This window comes from Lagopus muta, chromosome 17 (genome assembly GCF_023343835.1).
Source record: "Lagopus muta isolate bLagMut1 chromosome 17, bLagMut1 primary, whole genome shotgun sequence".
NCBI lineage: Eukaryota > Metazoa > Chordata > Aves > Galliformes > Phasianidae > Lagopus > Lagopus muta.
In genome coordinates, this window is record NC_064449.1 from 11,522,673 (window position 1) to 11,540,501 (window position 17,829).

At 43.6% G+C, this 17,829-nt stretch overlaps 1 protein-coding gene across 15 annotated transcripts in view; it reads left to right on the forward strand.

Moving 5' to 3' along the window:
* ARVCF (ARVCF delta catenin family member) overlaps positions 1-17,829 on the forward strand; it is a 211,577-nt gene that overhangs the window by 119,131 nt on the left and 74,617 nt on the right. For 9 of the 15 annotated variants that reach the window (XM_048963944.1, XM_048963947.1, XM_048963945.1 and 6 more), the window contains one exon: positions 15,294-15,452. In XM_048963944.1, the coding sequence (XP_048819901.1) occupies positions 15,327-15,452 (126 nt within the window). In that variant the 5' untranslated portion in view covers positions 15,294-15,326. Of the gene's footprint in view, positions 1-7,805; positions 7,845-15,293; positions 15,453-17,829 lie in introns of all 15 variants that reach the window. The other 6 variants (XM_048963948.1, XM_048963937.1, XM_048963938.1 and 3 more) reach the window with 1 other exon arrangement.

A 17,829-nucleotide genomic window follows, 5' to 3' on the forward strand; every position in this document is an offset into this window, starting at 1 on the left:
GCAGCTTGGGTTAGTTCCTCTGGAGTCCCTCTAGAGCACGAGCTCTCTGCGAGGGGCTGCGCTGCCTCCTCACACACTGAGCGTGCTTTACTTCTGTTGTCGGTTGCTTTTTGGACTATATTTAGCAGTTCCCTGGAGCTGCGTTGCAGACATGAGAGAATGAATGTGACATTTTGTGAAGGACTGGGCAGGGAGTCGCGTTGGATGTCATCTTTCACCGCCACCTGGTTGGTCCTTCAGCACAGAGCTCGAGGCCCAGCACTCCCTCCTCCCGTATTTCTGGGGTGAGCTTGAAACAAATCACTACTTCGCATCTTTTCACCTACTCTGATTTGTATAAAATCCAGAGATAAAGGCATGTTTGCAGTTTAATCCGCCGTATGGTGGTAAACTTCTGTGATAGAAGATGAGAGGTTGGAGGAACCATCTTCTGTGATTTGGGTTGGCACGCGCTTTGTGTACTGAAAATCAATCATCCTCACCCATGGTTTTTATTGAGAAACGTTGACTCCTCAGCCGTTGTACTACAAATGAAACATGCTGCCGTTTTTGAGCGTCTCCAGTTGGATTTTACACCATGTTTCTATTCTTTTTCTTTCGAAGAAAATAGTGATGAAATGGTAAGGTCCGAGAGCTGTCTGTATTAGATTTGCTTGGAAATGAATCCTTGCTGAGCTCCAGGTGGACAGTGTGTTACAGAGTCCTCCCTGTGTGCACACAAGGTTGTGACACAAAGCGTAGTGATGTGCAGGGAGGGGATCCTTGTAGAACACAGGTGCCCAAGGAACAGCTCAGGTGTGAAGGGTTGCTGAGGTTACGCTGACTTGATGTTGTGGGTTCTGTGGTTGCCACTTCAGTGCTCTGTGTGGGCTCATGCTGCAGCAGAGTAGCTGGAAACCAAACATTTATCATTTCTGTTGTCTTCTGCTTTTTATTAGCATTGGAATAGAAATATGTGCTCCTAAATGAAATGTCAAAGGATTTAATCATTGGATGGGGCAGATATTCTGGCGTGAAAAGGAACAGCTCATAGCTTTGGGGAAGATAAGCCTGTTTTTGGAAAAATGAAGTTTTCCCAGTTCCATATAACATTGCAAATCTTTCTGGAGCTCCTCTCAGACAGGAGGAAGCATCCCACCTTGGTATATGCTGCATTTATCTGTCATTGAGATCATGCAGCTCCTGTAGAGACAGCAGTGGAGAAATGTTTGTGTTGTAGCATGGTGATTGGCAGCAAAGCTCTAATCTCCCCACCTGGTTCTGACAGCTAATTAGTTCTCTTGTGAATCTTAGCACTAACAAGATGTAAATGGTTTACAAAAGCTGTTTACCACTGACCATTTGAACTTGCTTGATCGCTGATAGGCAAAGAGAGCTGTGGATTTCACTTCATCCTGATGTTGCTGCAGGTGCAGTTAGTGTTCTTGAAGCAATTCTTTCAGTGACTTGTTCTGAAGGTGTTTTTTTTTTAACCATGTAAAACTATTTAAATAATTATGTGGATTTGTATCAGTATTTACTGCTTTTTGCTGAGTATAAGGATGGAAACCTATTATTGGAATGCAGATACCCTGTAAGGGAAAACTGCCTTCATTATAAAATATGGCAGTGCTTCAGAACTGGTGATGTGCTGGAGACATGACCTGACTGGAAGGGGATTCTGACAGAAATGGTGAAGGTGATCTTCCCTTATGGCTCCTCATGATGTTTTGTGTTTCTTGTGTTATGTGTACAGCTCTGTGAAGGAGAAGTTCTTCATGAGCAGCTGCAAGGAATGCAGCAGGCTGCCTGATGAACTCCCTCCTACTTGAAGAAGCTGTGGTTAGAAAGGTTAATGATAACAAACCTATTTTATCAATTATGTCTTTTAAAGAGCAGTAACGTTTCAAAAGGATTAAAATATCCCAGTTGAACTTTGTGTATACTTCCATACTGTGTGTATACATACGGCTTCTGTTGTAAGCTTTTCTTTTGGAACTTCCAGAACATTACTAGCACTGAACAACCTGCTCTCCTATCACAAGTGCAGTGTGTGTGTTCTCCTGTGTAGCCAATGACTGGCAGAGCAGATGGAGGCAGTGGGGCTGGAGTCAGATGGGAAGAGGCCGATTCCCAGGAGCAGCCTGGTGCTGTGCCTGCTCCAGCATACATACTGAGCTGCTGTGTGACCTGAGCTCCTGAACAGTGGGTTGGAGAAGGCAGGGAGCTGAGTTAAATTGTCTGCTGAGGAGCAGCAGGCATCTGGGTTGGAGAAGGGCTTACTTCAGCAGCTTGTCAAAAAGTTTGAAATTATGAAATTAATTACTTGAGAATAAAACATCTTTTATTAATGTTTGAATATCTGCATTTGTGTATAAATTAGTACGGTAGAACAGCTGCTGCATGTTCCATTTCTCAAGCAAAAGCTCTGAATGCATTTATAAATAGCAAATAGTAAATAAAGAATGATTTGGTTTCAGGACATGATTCTAAGCAGAGCTGTGCAATGTTCAGTCACTTCTGGGTTGTTCTGCTTTTCACTTTTTGATGAAGGACCCTGGTTTTCATTAGTACAATTTATTTATAATGTCTTTATGGATATAGTCAAATACCACCTATTAAAATATCACCAGTCTGTCAGACACATGCATAACTTCTACTTAATATTTGCAGCCTGGATTCTTAGCAGGGAAAATCATTAAGCCCTGATGAACACAGCTGAAATGATATATGAAGTCAGCAGAAATCTTTCTACCCAGTGAGCCAGCAGGGCATGTTTATAAGCCAGCAAACTGCAGCGCTTTGCAGAATATTTTGAATCCAGAAGCACAGTGAGTTGTGTCTACAAGGTTTACAAAGCTAGAATTAAGAATAGCTGCAACATCTACTGCTGAGTGCGTATACAGCAGGTATCTGACGTATTCTCTGGATCTCCAAACACATTTTAGATGTGTTCCGAGAGCCTGCTGAAATACGCTGAGTGACTTCTGTTTAGTGAATGATAGTTATCCTTAGGTATTCATATTCTAAATGGAGCTGTACTCAGTTTAAATTTCTTGGCATTTGTACTGTTAGATTTATTTTGCATGATCTGATCTATTGCTAATTAGCCTTTCCTTCAGGGCCAGTTGATTTAATTTAGGCACATAAGAACCTACAGCAGAAGGGAAGTTGTGAGTATCAGTGCGTTTGGTCACTGCTGACCTGAGAGGCTGAATTAAGCGTAGAATCGGGTTTGTCTTTCAGCCATGGTAAGCCAGTTGGCTGTTTTACAGGACGGGCAGTTCAGGATATGGGTATCTGTGTCATCCACTCAAACAGCGGATGGTTACGTTTTGTCTTCCTGCCTTGCTAACCGCCATTGGCTTTAATCAGGATCTGTGCATCTGTCTGTGTAGCTGGGCTGCTCGCACACTTCCCTGGTGGCTCATGGCGGCGCTCCTCCTTCTGTGCAGTGTGTGTGAGGCACAGTGAGTGTGGGCTGAGGGCTGGGAGCAGTGCTGGCGCAGCTCCTCGGCTGTGGGAGCTGCATCTGGGCTGCTGCTCTGTTCATAGGGGCTCCGAAAGGCCTTTGCTACATGACTTGCTCACACGGTGGTACTTAGCAGTTCAGGTGCAGTCGGTTTGGCTGTGAAAGCCCCCCTGATTCCCTGCGACTGCTCAACAGCTGAACGAGCTGTCATTGCAGGCAGCAGCAACACACAGAGGATATGCTCTGGCTTGGCAGCGTGGAAGCAGTTCTTGTACAGCCATGCAACAGGAGTCTGCTCGTAGAAGGTTAGGAATTCAGTTGAGACTTTTTGGCAGCGCTAAGCCGTGTAAGGATGCGCAGTTTCTGTTTTCTCGTTCACCTGTATGCTTTCTGTGCAGCTTTGCAGTCCTTTTTTGGCAGAGTGGCTGCTGCTGTTAACACCATCACATCAACATAGCTGTAAATATCAGCAAGTCACAAGTGAGGCATTGTGTCTATTGTGTGTATGTTTTTACATGCATAAAATTGGATGCTGAGATTTCATTTAAGTTTCGTGTGTTTCATATCCTCTTCCCTGTTTGTAAGAAGCCGGGCAAGTTATGCATCTTATGAGTCCGTAGCAGCAAAACCAGTCTAGGCAAGCCAAGCAAAAAGCCAAGGAATGACATGGAGTTGTTTGGGAAGACTTAAAAAGGAAATTTTATGCCGTAGTGTGCAGGGAGCCCACATTTGTCTCGAGATTTCTCTGGTGAACTAACGCACTGTTAACACCATGGCATTAAGGACTGAATCGTTTCTCTGGTACACAGGTTCCTCATCTTTCCTTTTTTCCTGCCATCGCCCTGCTCCATCCCTGCTGTGCATTTTGGTTTTGTTTTTCCCCTCCCTGGTTAGAGGTGGACCTTTTGTAATGCCTCTCTCTGTCTTCTTTCCCTGGAGTGCCTCTGGCTCCCAGCATTGCTTTTGGACCTATTCCCTGCCAAACCTCTTCCCGCTTACGTGCTTGTTTTATCTGTTGGTAACTGTACTGTACCTGATTGAACAGCTCAAGCTGTGAAATATTACGGATTTCTGTCAGACTGAGGATGTCTTTGTTTTCTGATATCATAGTTAGGAACAGTGGGCTAGTGCAAATGAATAGACCTGGCTCACTGGTACAGCAGTACCTATTGGAGATAGCTTTGTCCTGCTGGGGACTCCAGGAAGGCACTAAAAGGCACTGCTCTGCTCTTAGAGTAAATCCAGAAGGTGGAAAAATGAGGATGAACCACGCTAATGTGTGTTTGTGAGGAACCTTGTGGCTCAGAGTGAGTCTGGGAGGCAGGAACAGCATTTATGTCAGGGTGTTCATCACTGGTTGTGGGCTCACCACTAAATTGGTACTGACTGCATCTGGCCAGCTGTCCCATAGGGCTGGGTGGGATGGTTGTTTATTTTTTAATTGCCTGTGAGGAGTTGGAAGAAAAGTGAAACAACTTGGTTTAAGTCAGAGAGACGGCTGTGTGTATAGCTGGGGTAAGAACTGCTAACGCTTTCCAAAGGCTTTTACTCTGTGATATGCTTACGGGAGGACTGCTGGAAGAACCAGCTTCTGTCAGCCAAACTGTTAGTAGTGGAGGTGGGCTGTAAGGGCAGATCCTTTTATTTAAAGCACAGAAGGCAAGGTATGCGGATGCTGCACATTCTGCCAGAACAGATGAAAACTGTGTATCCTGCACCATCCTGAGTAACAAAAGAGACCAATTTGAGGAGGCTTGTTGGCATCAAAGCAAGGCAGTCCCTGCTGCCAGCCCGTACCTACAGAATTATGCACAGTTCTGGCCAGCATATGAGCAGGCTGGCTGGGATGCTAACACACTGTATTCTACTTGCAGCCTCAGCTTTGCTGGGTTGCTCTGGTAAATTAAAGATTCCCTTTCCTGGCATAAAACGCAACAAGGAGTGGGAGTGAAGTGTGGCTGGCTTGTTCTCAGCTTGGAACAGCAGTGCTGCAGTTTGTCTGGCCAAGGGAATTGCAGCCTGCAGAGCGAGTCTGGCTTTCTGATGTCAGTTATTAGCAAGTCCTTAATTTCATCTAGTGTCATCTGTTGTTGTTATCTGTGTGTTTATTGGAGAAATGGCTTCTGAACACCTGTTGGAAAGAAGTGACTTACATCACTAGCTCTAGGGCTGTGTTTTGTCCTGATCTTTGTCATATTTGAATTCCATTGTAAAGTGCCAAATGTACGCAGAACAGAAATAATAGTCAAAAAACAAAAAACTCTGGTACGTGTAATTGGGTGGTTGGCCATTTCTCAGCCGAGTTTTCACAGTGCTCTGGTTTGAAGATTGACCTTACTTGCAGCACTGCTGGCGTGGCTGAGATGGCGGTTCCCTGCGTCACTGGTGAGAGGAGAGGGAAATCCATAAGGAAAACCAGTGTTGACCGGGACCCTCTGCTGAGCTGCTTTGCTGGCTGATAGCAGTCTCCTTATTACATGTAAGAGTGGTTTTCTGGAGGGGGAGGGAGTGGAGGAATCCTTAACAAGCTGTGAATAATTTGCTCTAAGACTGGAAAGTCTGCAGGAGTGTGTCACAGTCAGGTGTGTTTGTGTGCGTACACCTGAGCACCTCTCATTGTCAAGTTTCTGATTAAATAAGAACATGTTTTTTAATAGATTGGACCAATTAATCTTTAAGTAGTGAAGATAATTCTGGCATGAAAATACATCTTATTTACACTACTTGCTTTCTACAATTTGAAACAAAAAGTACCCTGGAAGCCCTCAGCTTCCTGACACTGGGACTAATTGAACCTTTACCTGCAAGATTGAAGGGTTCTCTTTGAGCTTTCTCTTACTCCTTGTTGTGGTTTAACCTGGCAGGTCCCAGTTGAAGCTAAGACACTCCTTTAGGCACTTGAACTGTTCTCAGATCAACCCTTGACCTTCTCTGTGTGGTGAATTGCTTGGACCGTAGGGCTGAACAAGAGCCTTTTCTGATCTTAGAGCTCTTCTGATCTCTTCTTGTTCCTCTTCTGACAGCTGTTTTCTGGAGCCCTGCACTGTCTGCATCCATGCCAGGCTGTAGATGCAGAGCTGAACAGCCCTTTCCAGCACTGGCTGTGCAAATAAATGCCAAATGGAAATGATGAAATGCTCTTAATCAGGATTCTCTCCCCCCCCTCCCCTGCACCCTCCTTTTCTTTTCCCCTTTCTCTACCTACTGTCTATTGCTAGCGTAGCACTGACTTGGCAAGCCTCTCTGCTGCCTTTTCAGTCTGTGTGAAGACTGTCCATGTCCAATAGGGCTGTAAGCTCAGTCCTAAGAAATACAGAGAACGTGTGAAGGAAACGGGCTACTGAAAAAAGCCATCAGTGAGCTCTCCTGGGCAGTTGAAATAACACAATCATGCACTGCACTTGGGAAAGCTTCCCTTTCTGCCAGAATCTCTTCCATTTAGAAGATTTACAGCAGATGGTTTGGCCTCTGGCTTTGTTGGCTTGTTTGTGTCTCTTGGTGTTCAAATGGACTTGTAGTCATAACGAGACCTCCTGCAGAGTTTCTTTCCTGCTGTCACAGTTTTGGTCTCTGGGGATACATAATAGTGAGAACCGGACCTGTGCCAGAAGCAGCGTGCAGGATTCCTGCTACCTTGTGCTCAGACCTCGGCTTCTGCGTGGGGCTGGGGGGGGGAGGTGAGATAAAGGGAAGAAATGAGCTCTTGGAGTGCTGTTCAGACTGAAGCAGTCTTGATGCCGAGCAAACCTGCTTTGGTGCTTTGCAGTGGGAGATGTCAGCAAGCACATTCCTCTGAGACAGGTGATGAAATTTATTGTCAGTCGCTTTGTATTCCCTAGAATGAGGAATAATTTATTTAAGAAGCGACTTCCCTGGAATTCAAGCTTTGAAAGTCATTGCTGACCCATTTGTTATTTCTGTCTCCCTTAAGTTTATGAAAACAGTTTTGTTTTTTTGTGTTGTACCCACGCGTTTTGCCACAAATGCAGCTTTCTTGTCCTGTAGTTCAATTCTACAGGCAAACTTCTGGGTAGATGAGATTAGTTAAATTTAATACTGATCAGATACAGCAGCTAGGACACTAAAATAACATTCCAGTCCTGGTCATAATTTAAAGAATACAGAGACAGCTCGCATCTGATTCAGGTCAAAATGCAGTTCTTGAAGGTAATGCTGTGGCAGCGCAAGGAGGAGTGCGTGTGTGAGCCTGGAAGTGGCAAGCTGGGTCTGGCAGCTCTTGGTTTAACAGTAGTGGTGTGTTTAGGTGGCTGGGGAAAAGTCTGGGACACACGGAGTGCGTAGAGAAACTGACTGCTGTACTCTGCTGAACTGACAGTTCTTTTTTCTGTTTTAGATGAAGGACCTAGCTTGTACTTCTGACTACTATGTGCATGTAAGTTTGTGGACTTGATATCTAGTAATACATGCATCAATTTTATTTATGACCAAAACTGTGTGGGGTCAAGGAGAAACGAGAGCTGAATGCCTGTCTTGCAGAAAGGAATGTACAAATGAGTCATCCCACACCACTGTTAATGCCAGCATTGTAGAGGCAGCAGGTGGAGATGGAGGAAAAAGCTTACTGGAAAATTGTAATCCATGATGTAACCTCATCCCACTAAAAATCTCCCTAATTTGGCCTTGGTTAGTTCATCTGAAAGGCTCCGGAGAGGAAGAAGCAGGTCTGAACTGTTCCAAGTTTGGTCAAAGATTAAACACATGGATTTGCATTTTTTTTATCTTTGGGAGAAGGATCAACCTAAAAAAATACAGATCTAAATTACAACAAATTGCATTGAGCTCTCTCTTGGTGAGAAACAGTCATTCTCCCCTCATTTAGTCTGGTTTCCTGCTGCGAAGGCTTTCCAGATGAAGAGTGTTGACAGCTAGGAGAAATAAGGGTACCTCCAATACTGTGTGTTCCAGGCGTGTTTTTATTTTATTTTTTCTTTTTCTTTGACCATACTCCAAACAACCAGAGGTACTCATCCAGTTCTGGGTGTTACTACCTGTGTTCTGAGGCCTGGGTTCATCCCTCAGCTTTAGTGCTTTTCAAAAGACCCCAGGTTTGATGTAATTCAACAGGTAATCAGTGCCAAGAGCTGGATGTGTGCAAGGAGATGACTCAGTCTGTAAGATCTGAATTGTTCTCTGAAACTCCAGTTCTTTTGGACTAGAGAGGAAGAATTCCGTTACTGTGCATTTGAATACCCTGCTAAGCTGCCTGAAGGTAGCTGCTGCCAGTTTGAACCTATTGTGCATCCCCTTCCCTACCTGCAAGATCCCTCATGGGAATGTTTAGGTCAGCAGGCTGCTCTGTCAGGATGAGGTAGGACTGTCCTTCTTCAAGGCGTGATTGCTTCGGTTCTGAAAATCAGTTGGTGTGCTTGATTTGCTGAGCATTACTTCTATGGCAGTGAGATTGTTAACATTTAATTTTTAAGTATACATTATCACATCTGTTGAGGCTGACATCTTTGGTTAACACCCAGTCAATCTGAAAAGCAGGGCAAAGCAATACAGAGCCCTGAGAGATGTCTTGCTTGTCAAAGTGACAAACTGCCCTTTCTGAGTCAAAGGACCAGCTTGCATTTTGGGGCTGTGTAGCTACAGGGGAACAGGGAGGGGAGCATGGGAAAAATACCCTATTAGTTTAGCTCTTCCCCAGTGTTTTTTTGTTGTATGTTGCTGAGTTGAAGTTCTTTGTTTTCCTCAATCTAAAACAACTTCTCAGCAGGTTGAGAGGAGCAAGGCCCCTGGGACTCTGCCTCTCCCACTTCTCATTCTCATAAACTATTTACAATCTCCCTCGGTTTTCTAGCTTTGTATGGAAAAGTTCAGTGGGTCAGCTTTCCCTTTAGCTTCATCCATCATTCCAGTCAATTAGAAATAGTTGAGGGCCAATTGCCCGGTCTTCCATTAACTGAGACACTTCAGATTGTTTAAAATAGCATAAAAGCTCTTTGTTGGCCGTTGGGCTAGCGCCCTGTGACGGGCAGCTACCGTGTGGCTGAACAGAGCCCCAGTGTGTCTGGCTCTGTTTGGGGGCTGAATGTTACTACTGCAGGCCTTGTTTGGGTTTGATTCCCTCTCCTTCACCTCTGCCTCTTGCCTTCCCTGAAAGGTGCGATGCCTTCAGATGGTGAATTGCCAGACCCGCCTGCAAAAAAAGGCTGCGTTGTGGCTTTTCACAACTGCTGTAGTAGAGGGAGGTGTTTTTCAGCTGGTGAAAAGTTCCTCTTTAACCTTGGTGCTTAAAAAGCTCTTGGCGTTGCTTGTTAGTTGCTTGTCGTGTGTGTTTCTGAAGGACAAAGGAAGTGTGTAAGTGTTCAGGAAATACCTCGGGCATTGCAGTGTGCAGCTGAGCTCACCCTGGTGCCCGTGGCAGGGCGGCCTGCTTTCATGGAGAGCCGAAGTTTTGCCTCATTTGGAGCTGACCAGCCCTGGGGTAGAGCTGGGAGAGAGCTCCAGCAGAGCACTTGAAGCTTGTTACTGGTTGATGTGCTTGGGTGCACCTTGAAGTAAACTCATACATACATGCATACATACATACATACATACATACATAGACATATATACAAAATTTCAGGTTATGCTTAAGCAGTGAAGTATGTGTACCAAGAGGAGATTAGCAACAAAGTACTTCAGTATTCTCACTTCGAAATCGTTGCCTGCCTTCAAACTCTTTCCAATGTCCTACACTGCCAGGTTTGTTTCAGTATGGCCCAGTCCACCTGGATTTTGGTGTTCGGGAGCTTGAGTAACACAGTATCACTAGGTCCTACTTGTACAGCAATAGTTCCTTTGGTTGTGAAGAGTCCTGAGAGCTGTGACTGTGCGGCTGTGCTTGAGGCTGATAGCCTGGACCTTGCTTTTGGAACCGGAAGAATACTGTGCATGGCAGCCCTTGAGTATAAGGCCTTCTCATTCTTCAGCTTCAATTCCTCCTGCTTGGATTTCAGCTGTTGAACTGCTGCAGTGCACAAAATGCTCTCTGGACAAATCAGGGCTGAGGGCACAGCAGGGATGTTTTGGTGGAGAAAAAAACAAACAAACAAAAACAAACAAAGAAACCAGCAGAGCTTGACAGAGCAGGAGAATGTGATGATAATCAGATTTAGGAGTTTTCAGCAGCTGGGGAGCTAGATCCTGTGTGGAAAAAGATCCGCCACAGATACACCAAGCTAATTTCACCACTGACTGTTCTGTACTTTGATGCCCTATGGAGATGTCGATCTGATGTATATTCTCAATCCAGGAACACGGTGATCTCGGTTGCCTTTTTTCTTCTTTTTTCCTCCACGTTCCTTCAGCAAAGAACAGCCTGAGAACATCAGAGCTAGAATCGCAGACCTGAGCTGCAAGGAGGTCCGTGGGACACGCCACGTCAGAACTGAGTCTCAGACCAAAACTCATATTTGCCTGCTTTGCACTTGTAAGCGGTCTCATGCTTTGCAGAAACTGAAGCTTTAATAAGTAATTCAAACAAAGCATAGGAAGGGTAGAAGAGAGAATCCCTATTTGATTCAATTAGCGCTGGTGTCCAGTGCCATTAATTGTGACCAGCCTTCTGATGTTTTTCACAGGAGTTGATACACTTGAGCTTTGTCTGTGCCGGGGCAACTGAGGACAAGTTTGTCCACTGATGTAGAATCCCGCTTTTGTGCTCTGCAGAACCCTTCAAATTCGGTATCTAACAGTAGCCTGGAGTAAGCAGTAGCCTGAATAGTCTGCATTGCAGTCTGCTGAACAAAGGATACGTCTGGGAGAATGATGATTCGATGTACGTGTTTTCCCTGCGTTTGAAGAGGGACTGTTTTAGTGGAAGTAATAATATCCTGCAATTTAATATTATTTCCAGACTCTTTTAAATCGTTTCATAGGCAGCAAATAAAGAACTTTGTTTACTGTTTTAAAGTAGAATGTCTGTTCCTCCTAGGGGAGGTTATTCTTTTATTAAAAAAAGATAGAAAGTAGCTGCTTTGATGGAAATGTAACTCCAGGAGTTGAGATGGTGATGATTACAGAAGCTGTAGTATTCTAATGCAAAATAAGCCCTAGGAGATATGTGCCCCAAATAGTAAATCACTCTGTTTTTTAACAAAGCAAGAATTACTATTATTGTGTTTTTTGCTTATTTTACAAGGTCTTTAGCTGTTTCATCTGCACTTAACTTTTACAAGCTGGGGATAAATTGACGGTTGATGTTGTTTTGCTGTTTAAATAGCTTGGCATTTTTAAAGCATAGCGGAGATGGGAGTGAAGGATGGGATTCATTTGGCGCTCCAAAAAGCAGGGAGAAAAACTGTGACTGCTGGTATCCAGTGCTCTAACCTGGATTAGAATCTGATCTTATAACTTAATGTTTCATAATTTTCGTGGAAGGGGCTGAACGCCATTATTTCAAGAGGACCTCGTGCGTAATGTGTCAGCTGCAGGAAGAGTCATGAATCCTGACAGGCCCTCATTAAAGAGGACTGGAAAGAAGTTTCCTTTGGATTTCATCTTTCCAGATGCTCCACTGGGAGCAGTGTGGTGGTTGCTGATCCTCTGGGGCTGGGGAACCAACCCCCTCTGGTTTGGCAGCGTGGGATGGGCTGCAGGGTCATGGCTGTGGGAGAGAAAGGGGATCGCCGTCCTGCTTTGTGGGTTTTCTAAACTGGAATTACGTGCCTTCAGCAGGCAGGGAATTACTGGTAGGATTATTCATTAGGAGTGTTGTATTCCGGTTCTATCTGGTAATTTATGTTTTACTTTGGATAATTAGGCTTAGCTGCCAAATGTTTGGAATCTGAGATGCTGAGATGTGTTTAACAAGAGCGCCCTAGATACTGGCTTAGAAGCTGAGCACTGAAGAAGGTGGTTGAGAGGGGTAGGGTGTCCCAGTTTTTTTGCAATTTGTGATGACCTAAAATCCATAATGGAGGAGACTAAAAATGGAGAAAGTCTTTGCATCTTTTTTGTGTTAATGCTAGCTTGTGACAACTGCACGTTAGTGATGTGGAACAAGTACTGGTTGTGGAGATCAAAGAGCTGCCTCCTCAAGCTAATTCAGAGAAAAGCAAGTTGGCTGGTGTTCTGTCCTCTTTGCTCACTGCTTTTTTCACTGGATCACGTACTAAGAAGTAAAAGCATAAGGAGATGCAGTCAGCTGAGTTATCTATATTAGGAAATCTATCTTGAACTTCGGAAGCTTTTATTTCCAATGCTTAGGACAGTCTCTTGCTAACACTGCCTTTCTCCTGTAGGAATGCAGATCTGTACCTGAAACTTCACTTTAGAAGCAGCCATGGGATGAAAACTGCCTTGGTGTTCATTTAAAGTCAGTATGCTCTAGTTTGCAATTCACTTGTGTTTAAGTGCCCACCTTTAAAGCTTTTCTTTGCCCACAGGCAGTCTGAATACAAAGGGAGACTGGTGATTTTTTTTTCTTTTATAAAGAAAAGTATTGCAGAAGCAGAAGGAGCAAAATATGGAAGGCAGACAGAAATCTCCTCAGATTTATTATCACAAAGCAGAATTTTCTTCTGAGAATCTAGAGGAAAAGGAAAATAGTTAAATTCATGGCAACACCTCGGTGTGCAGCTAGGAATGAACAAGATGGATGCGTCTATGCACATACGTGTGCAGAAGGAGTAGAACTCACATCTTGAATCAGTTTTGGCATCTGATGCCATATAAGCAGCAAGGTGGTTTACCAGGACAAGGTACAACAAAGGAATCTATACATGGTAACTGATGTCTTTGGTCATAGCCAGACTTGGATTGAACAGAGATAACAGAAGTTTTGAGTCTCCACTGTATTGCAGTGCTGTGTAAGTTCTTCTGTTTGGAGGGAAGCTCTGCAGTGGGTTGGGGAAAGCTGAACTGCAGCTGTAATTTCATAGCTTCAGGATAAAGAGCGGATTTGTGTGTTTGTGAGCTCGTTTCCCTCCTGAACCTGTAGGCGGAAGACAGAACCAGGCATCGGAGCTCTACCATGAAGTATTAAGAGTGTGTCCTGAGTTGCTGAACACTGAATGGGGAGATTTTCTGTAGGATTTCAGAAGCCTTGCTCTGGCGGGCTGTTTCCATTGTCTGAGTTGTTTCTCGATTTCGATAGAAGCAGGAGCGGTGTCTGCTTATCTCTGTGCTGGTGGTGCAGCACAGCTCCTTTGAAGGTTGTCTGTTCTGCATTTTGACTGAGATGGCTGCCTGAATCTTACTGCCACGGTCTCGGTTGTTATCGTGACTTACCTGGAAGTGAAAACAGCTGGCTTACTCAAGTCCAAATTTCAGAATGTAAGAACATTGCTGTAAATAATAGAAACTGATCAAGGGCATCTTGGCTTGTTTCAAAGGGAATTACTGATCGTACAAGGATTAAGTGGCATGTCTTCCCAGTGGAGCTTAATGAGACCTCAGTACATTGCTCCTGCTCAGCAGAGATCAGGATGCTGTGCTTCGTGGCTTACACTGAGCGCAGTGCAGCGGAGGGCGGTCCAAAGTCCACGGCCAGGACAAAGTGCAGCTTTGGGACTTTATGTTTAGAAAATAGAACGTTACAGTTCTCTGATGGGGAGGCCTTCACAAAATGAGAATATTTAAACACTGATGTAATTAGACTTGGCTCCTGTATGGCAACGGTTTCTTCCCAATTGTTTTGTTTTCTTGTGATGTGAAAAGGTATACGGAGTTTGCCTATGCTATTTTCTTTAGAAAAAACATATTAACTTTGTAAATTAAGGTCCTCTGTCATTCCTTTCCATTATTAAAAGAAAAATGTATGTATGTAAATGTATATATATGCATTTATTCCTTAGAGCTTTTCTATGTATGCCTGTTTGACAGGACGTGCAAATAGAACCCTGCTTTGGCTCTGAGGCCTGTGTACCATGATAGCTTCAGGGATTGCAATGAAATGAACAGTCTGCCATTCTGTCTCACATAGCTGAGGGTTCATCATGCTGGAGAAAAGGCTTATTTCTCAGTATGTAAGCCAAGTCTTTATTGGCCACATGCTGTGAAACTTCTGAAATATGTTCATGTACCGAAGGAGAGCTTCTCTGATTGCTGTGCTGAGACACAATTGCGTAAGAGAAAGGAAAGTTCAGATGTTTGTGCTGGTGAGAAGCAGAAGCATTCTCTTTGGGCAGCCTTCTTGCAACAACTGGCCTGTGCTCGTTTCTCTCTGTGCAGTGTTTCTTTGTGCTGTCTGTCCCTTAATGCTTTTCAGTGAGCTTATAGCCATGTAGATCTTCTGCACTCAGCAAAGGGAAGATGTCAGAAGAGCAACATTCCACGTAATTCAGCAGTTAATTTTCAGCTATCTATTTTAGGTTATCATTGCTTTGGACAGTTTGAGACAGGTGTCAGTTTGATAGTAATTCTTGATGTTTTATAGCCTTCTGTAGTCTGAAACTGAGTGTATTTTATCAAATGGAAATAAACTTTGAGTGTTGTGTAAGATAAACTGCTCTGAAACCCAATGGTCTCATTTAGTGCATAACAGAAAGAATGTTTTATGTACAAAAATTCCACTCCACCTACACTGGGCACTGGAGAGGAAGCTTAAGACAGGCTTAAATATAAGGCAGCAGTCTGTTAGCCTGTAGTGGGTTGCCTATAAATACAAAGTTCATTACAGCACACTCACATGATTTCCATTTACCCAGTTGAGCTCAGCCATAATAGCATAGTTACATGGTTGGCATTTGTTGAGACAGTGGATTCTTCTTTCTCTGAATCTCCATTTGCAAGTTGTTAGGTAAAATGTGTTGTTCGATTGAAAAAGATGAAGTCAGTAAGATATGCGTGCTGTGATGGTAGAAGGGAAAAATGGTTTTTTTGCTTGCTTCTTTAGGAACAGAGCCCCAGTAACCAGACATCTATAGCAATGATGCAAGAACCTCAGGAAATGGTGGAAGAAACAGTTACTGTGGAGGAAGATCCAGGCACCCCCACTTCCCACGTGTCTATTGTCACTTCTGAGGATGGAACAACAAGGAGAACTGAAACCAAGGTGAGAGGTTAATAACTGACAAGGAAAATGGGAGAATACCATCTACTCAGGAAGTAAAAGAAAGCAGAACGAGTGGTGAGAATCATGCTGTTGTGATCCTCTGTGATTCTGACTGTGTTCTCTTTGCCAGCAAAGCTGAGCTAAGTTTTTTTTGTCAGTTTGTGTCTGGTTTGCTCTCAGTCAGCAGTGCTGATACAGCTGCTCATGGAGCTGTGAGCTGAGCAGTAGAAATTACCTAGGTTAACCAAACAAAAACACCAGCACCCATTCCTCGACTGATAATTATTTCAAAGTTCACTTTATTTTACCGACACAGATCACAGCATTGCCCTGCAAACACATATGGATGTATGAGACTTAGATGAGATGGAAGGGCATGGAGTAAATGATTTTTACAGCTGGGGAAAATGTGCTTGGAAACGTGTCTTCAAATTAATTACGATTTGTAATAATAGTGTGCAATTATACTTTCTCCTCTAGAACCATAAATATCACATTTAAATAAAACAGCAGTATTTACCTTCTGCAACATTCTTGTGAATGGAATTTTACTCCTGATGCATTGGGAAAGCTAGGTATGTTATCGAGTGACCTGTGCCTCAGGTTCAGAGATGCTGTGTATCTTCTTTTCCTCATGCTGCCTTTTTTAGCCTTCACGTAAGATAAATTTTCAATCTCTGCTGAGCAGATGCTGCACGCTCGCTCCTGCCTTGCATGCTTCTGGTATTTCTGCAGCGGTAATACAGCTTGACATTTGGGCCTTGGAAGTTGAGCTGACATGTTCATTAGGTTTTGGTCTTCTGAAAGATCAAGGGTGACTGCTTATTGAAAAACTTCTGAACAACAGTGGTTTTAAAAAAAGATTTTCCAGCTGCTTTTTATGTTAGGAGGTGAACAGAAGTTGTTGCATAAATCAGTGTTTATTTTTCTGGCATTCCAGAATTGTGGCTGTCTGAGGTATCTGTTGAGGACATTGGAGTCTCAGGTTAAGAGGGATTGAGCATTGGTGCTCTGAGATCAGTGGGTTCTGCATGCACTGAGCATCCATTTAAAAAGTTGTTAGTTAAATGTTGTAACTGTCCTGTTTTCCTTCTGTTGGAAGGAAATGATGGTCTTAAAAAACAAACAACCGAAAATAACACATTGTGATTTGTCCTTCCAATAATCTGACATTTTTCAGATGTAATTCATTTGAAAGAAAGTCTGCTTTCTTTCTAGTGGCAACAACAGCTGTTCTTTGCAGGAAGGAAGAGGTAAAATTACAGTGGTGATGGACACCTTTTCATATGGACTAATAGTAGTGCATATTTTTAGGAGGCTGTTAGTGCTGCTATGCCAAGGAATAAAATAGCTACGGCCATAAAAATAGAGTGGAGGCCATGCAGTGTTCCCTAGATAACAGAACCACATGAAATAGTTTGAAATAGTTATGCTAATGATAAATTTGTGTCTTTGTCATAACAGAAAAAGTTCAATTTTCTCCTGTGCAGAATACCTGCTGTTTTTCCATCTTCCCAGAGAAAAGTTGAGTGGTGGCTCCAAAACAAGCTATTCTGTCTGCATATGGGAAAAAATGCAAAAATGACATCCCTACAAATGCCTTTCCGTTTCAAAGAGCTGCATTCTCCTCTCTTAACTGTACTTCATTCCCGATACTGTAGTGTGTTCAGAACAGGGAGACAGTGCACAGTAGTATTCCTCTGGTTTTATGTTGTTTCAGATAATTCTGCTGACCTCTACTTACATATGAAGGCTGCTCTAAAAGTAATGCCTGCTATTTATGTGGGCCCACGTTGTCAGAGGCACTCACCAGCACTTACTGAACTTTGGTGGAGACCAAGCAGCGGCTGTGAGCGCAGTGAGCGGTGGGTGGTGCATTTCAGCAGCAGTGACGCTCGGTTGTCTCCACTGGTGCAGATGTTTAGGAGCATGACATGCAGCTCTTGTTCATTGCACAGCTGATGGTGGTGGTAGTGCTGACAAGTAGTGTTCTGGAGCTGAGAATTTGCTCTGTCAAACAGTGTTATTGTGCTCCTTGCATCTGTTGTAGTTTTCATGGAAATGAACAGGAGGCATTACTTTCAGAGCAACCTGCATTCTATCTGGAGCTGCTACCTAGTTTTTTGTTGCTAAAAAGACCAACTCTTTATATATAAATACAGATTTATTTATGTACATATCCAGCTGTTGAGAAAGTGCCACTGAAATGTGAAAACACAGATGGGGTTGGCCTAGCCCTAACTGCTGAAAGAGACCCTGAGTCTGCTGAAGTTGTTGCTGCCTCTGAATGGTTTTGTTTTGACTTCTCCTTGCTCTGATAATATGGCACAGGTTTAACAGCTCTTAGATATGGAAACATGATCAGATTTTCTTTGTA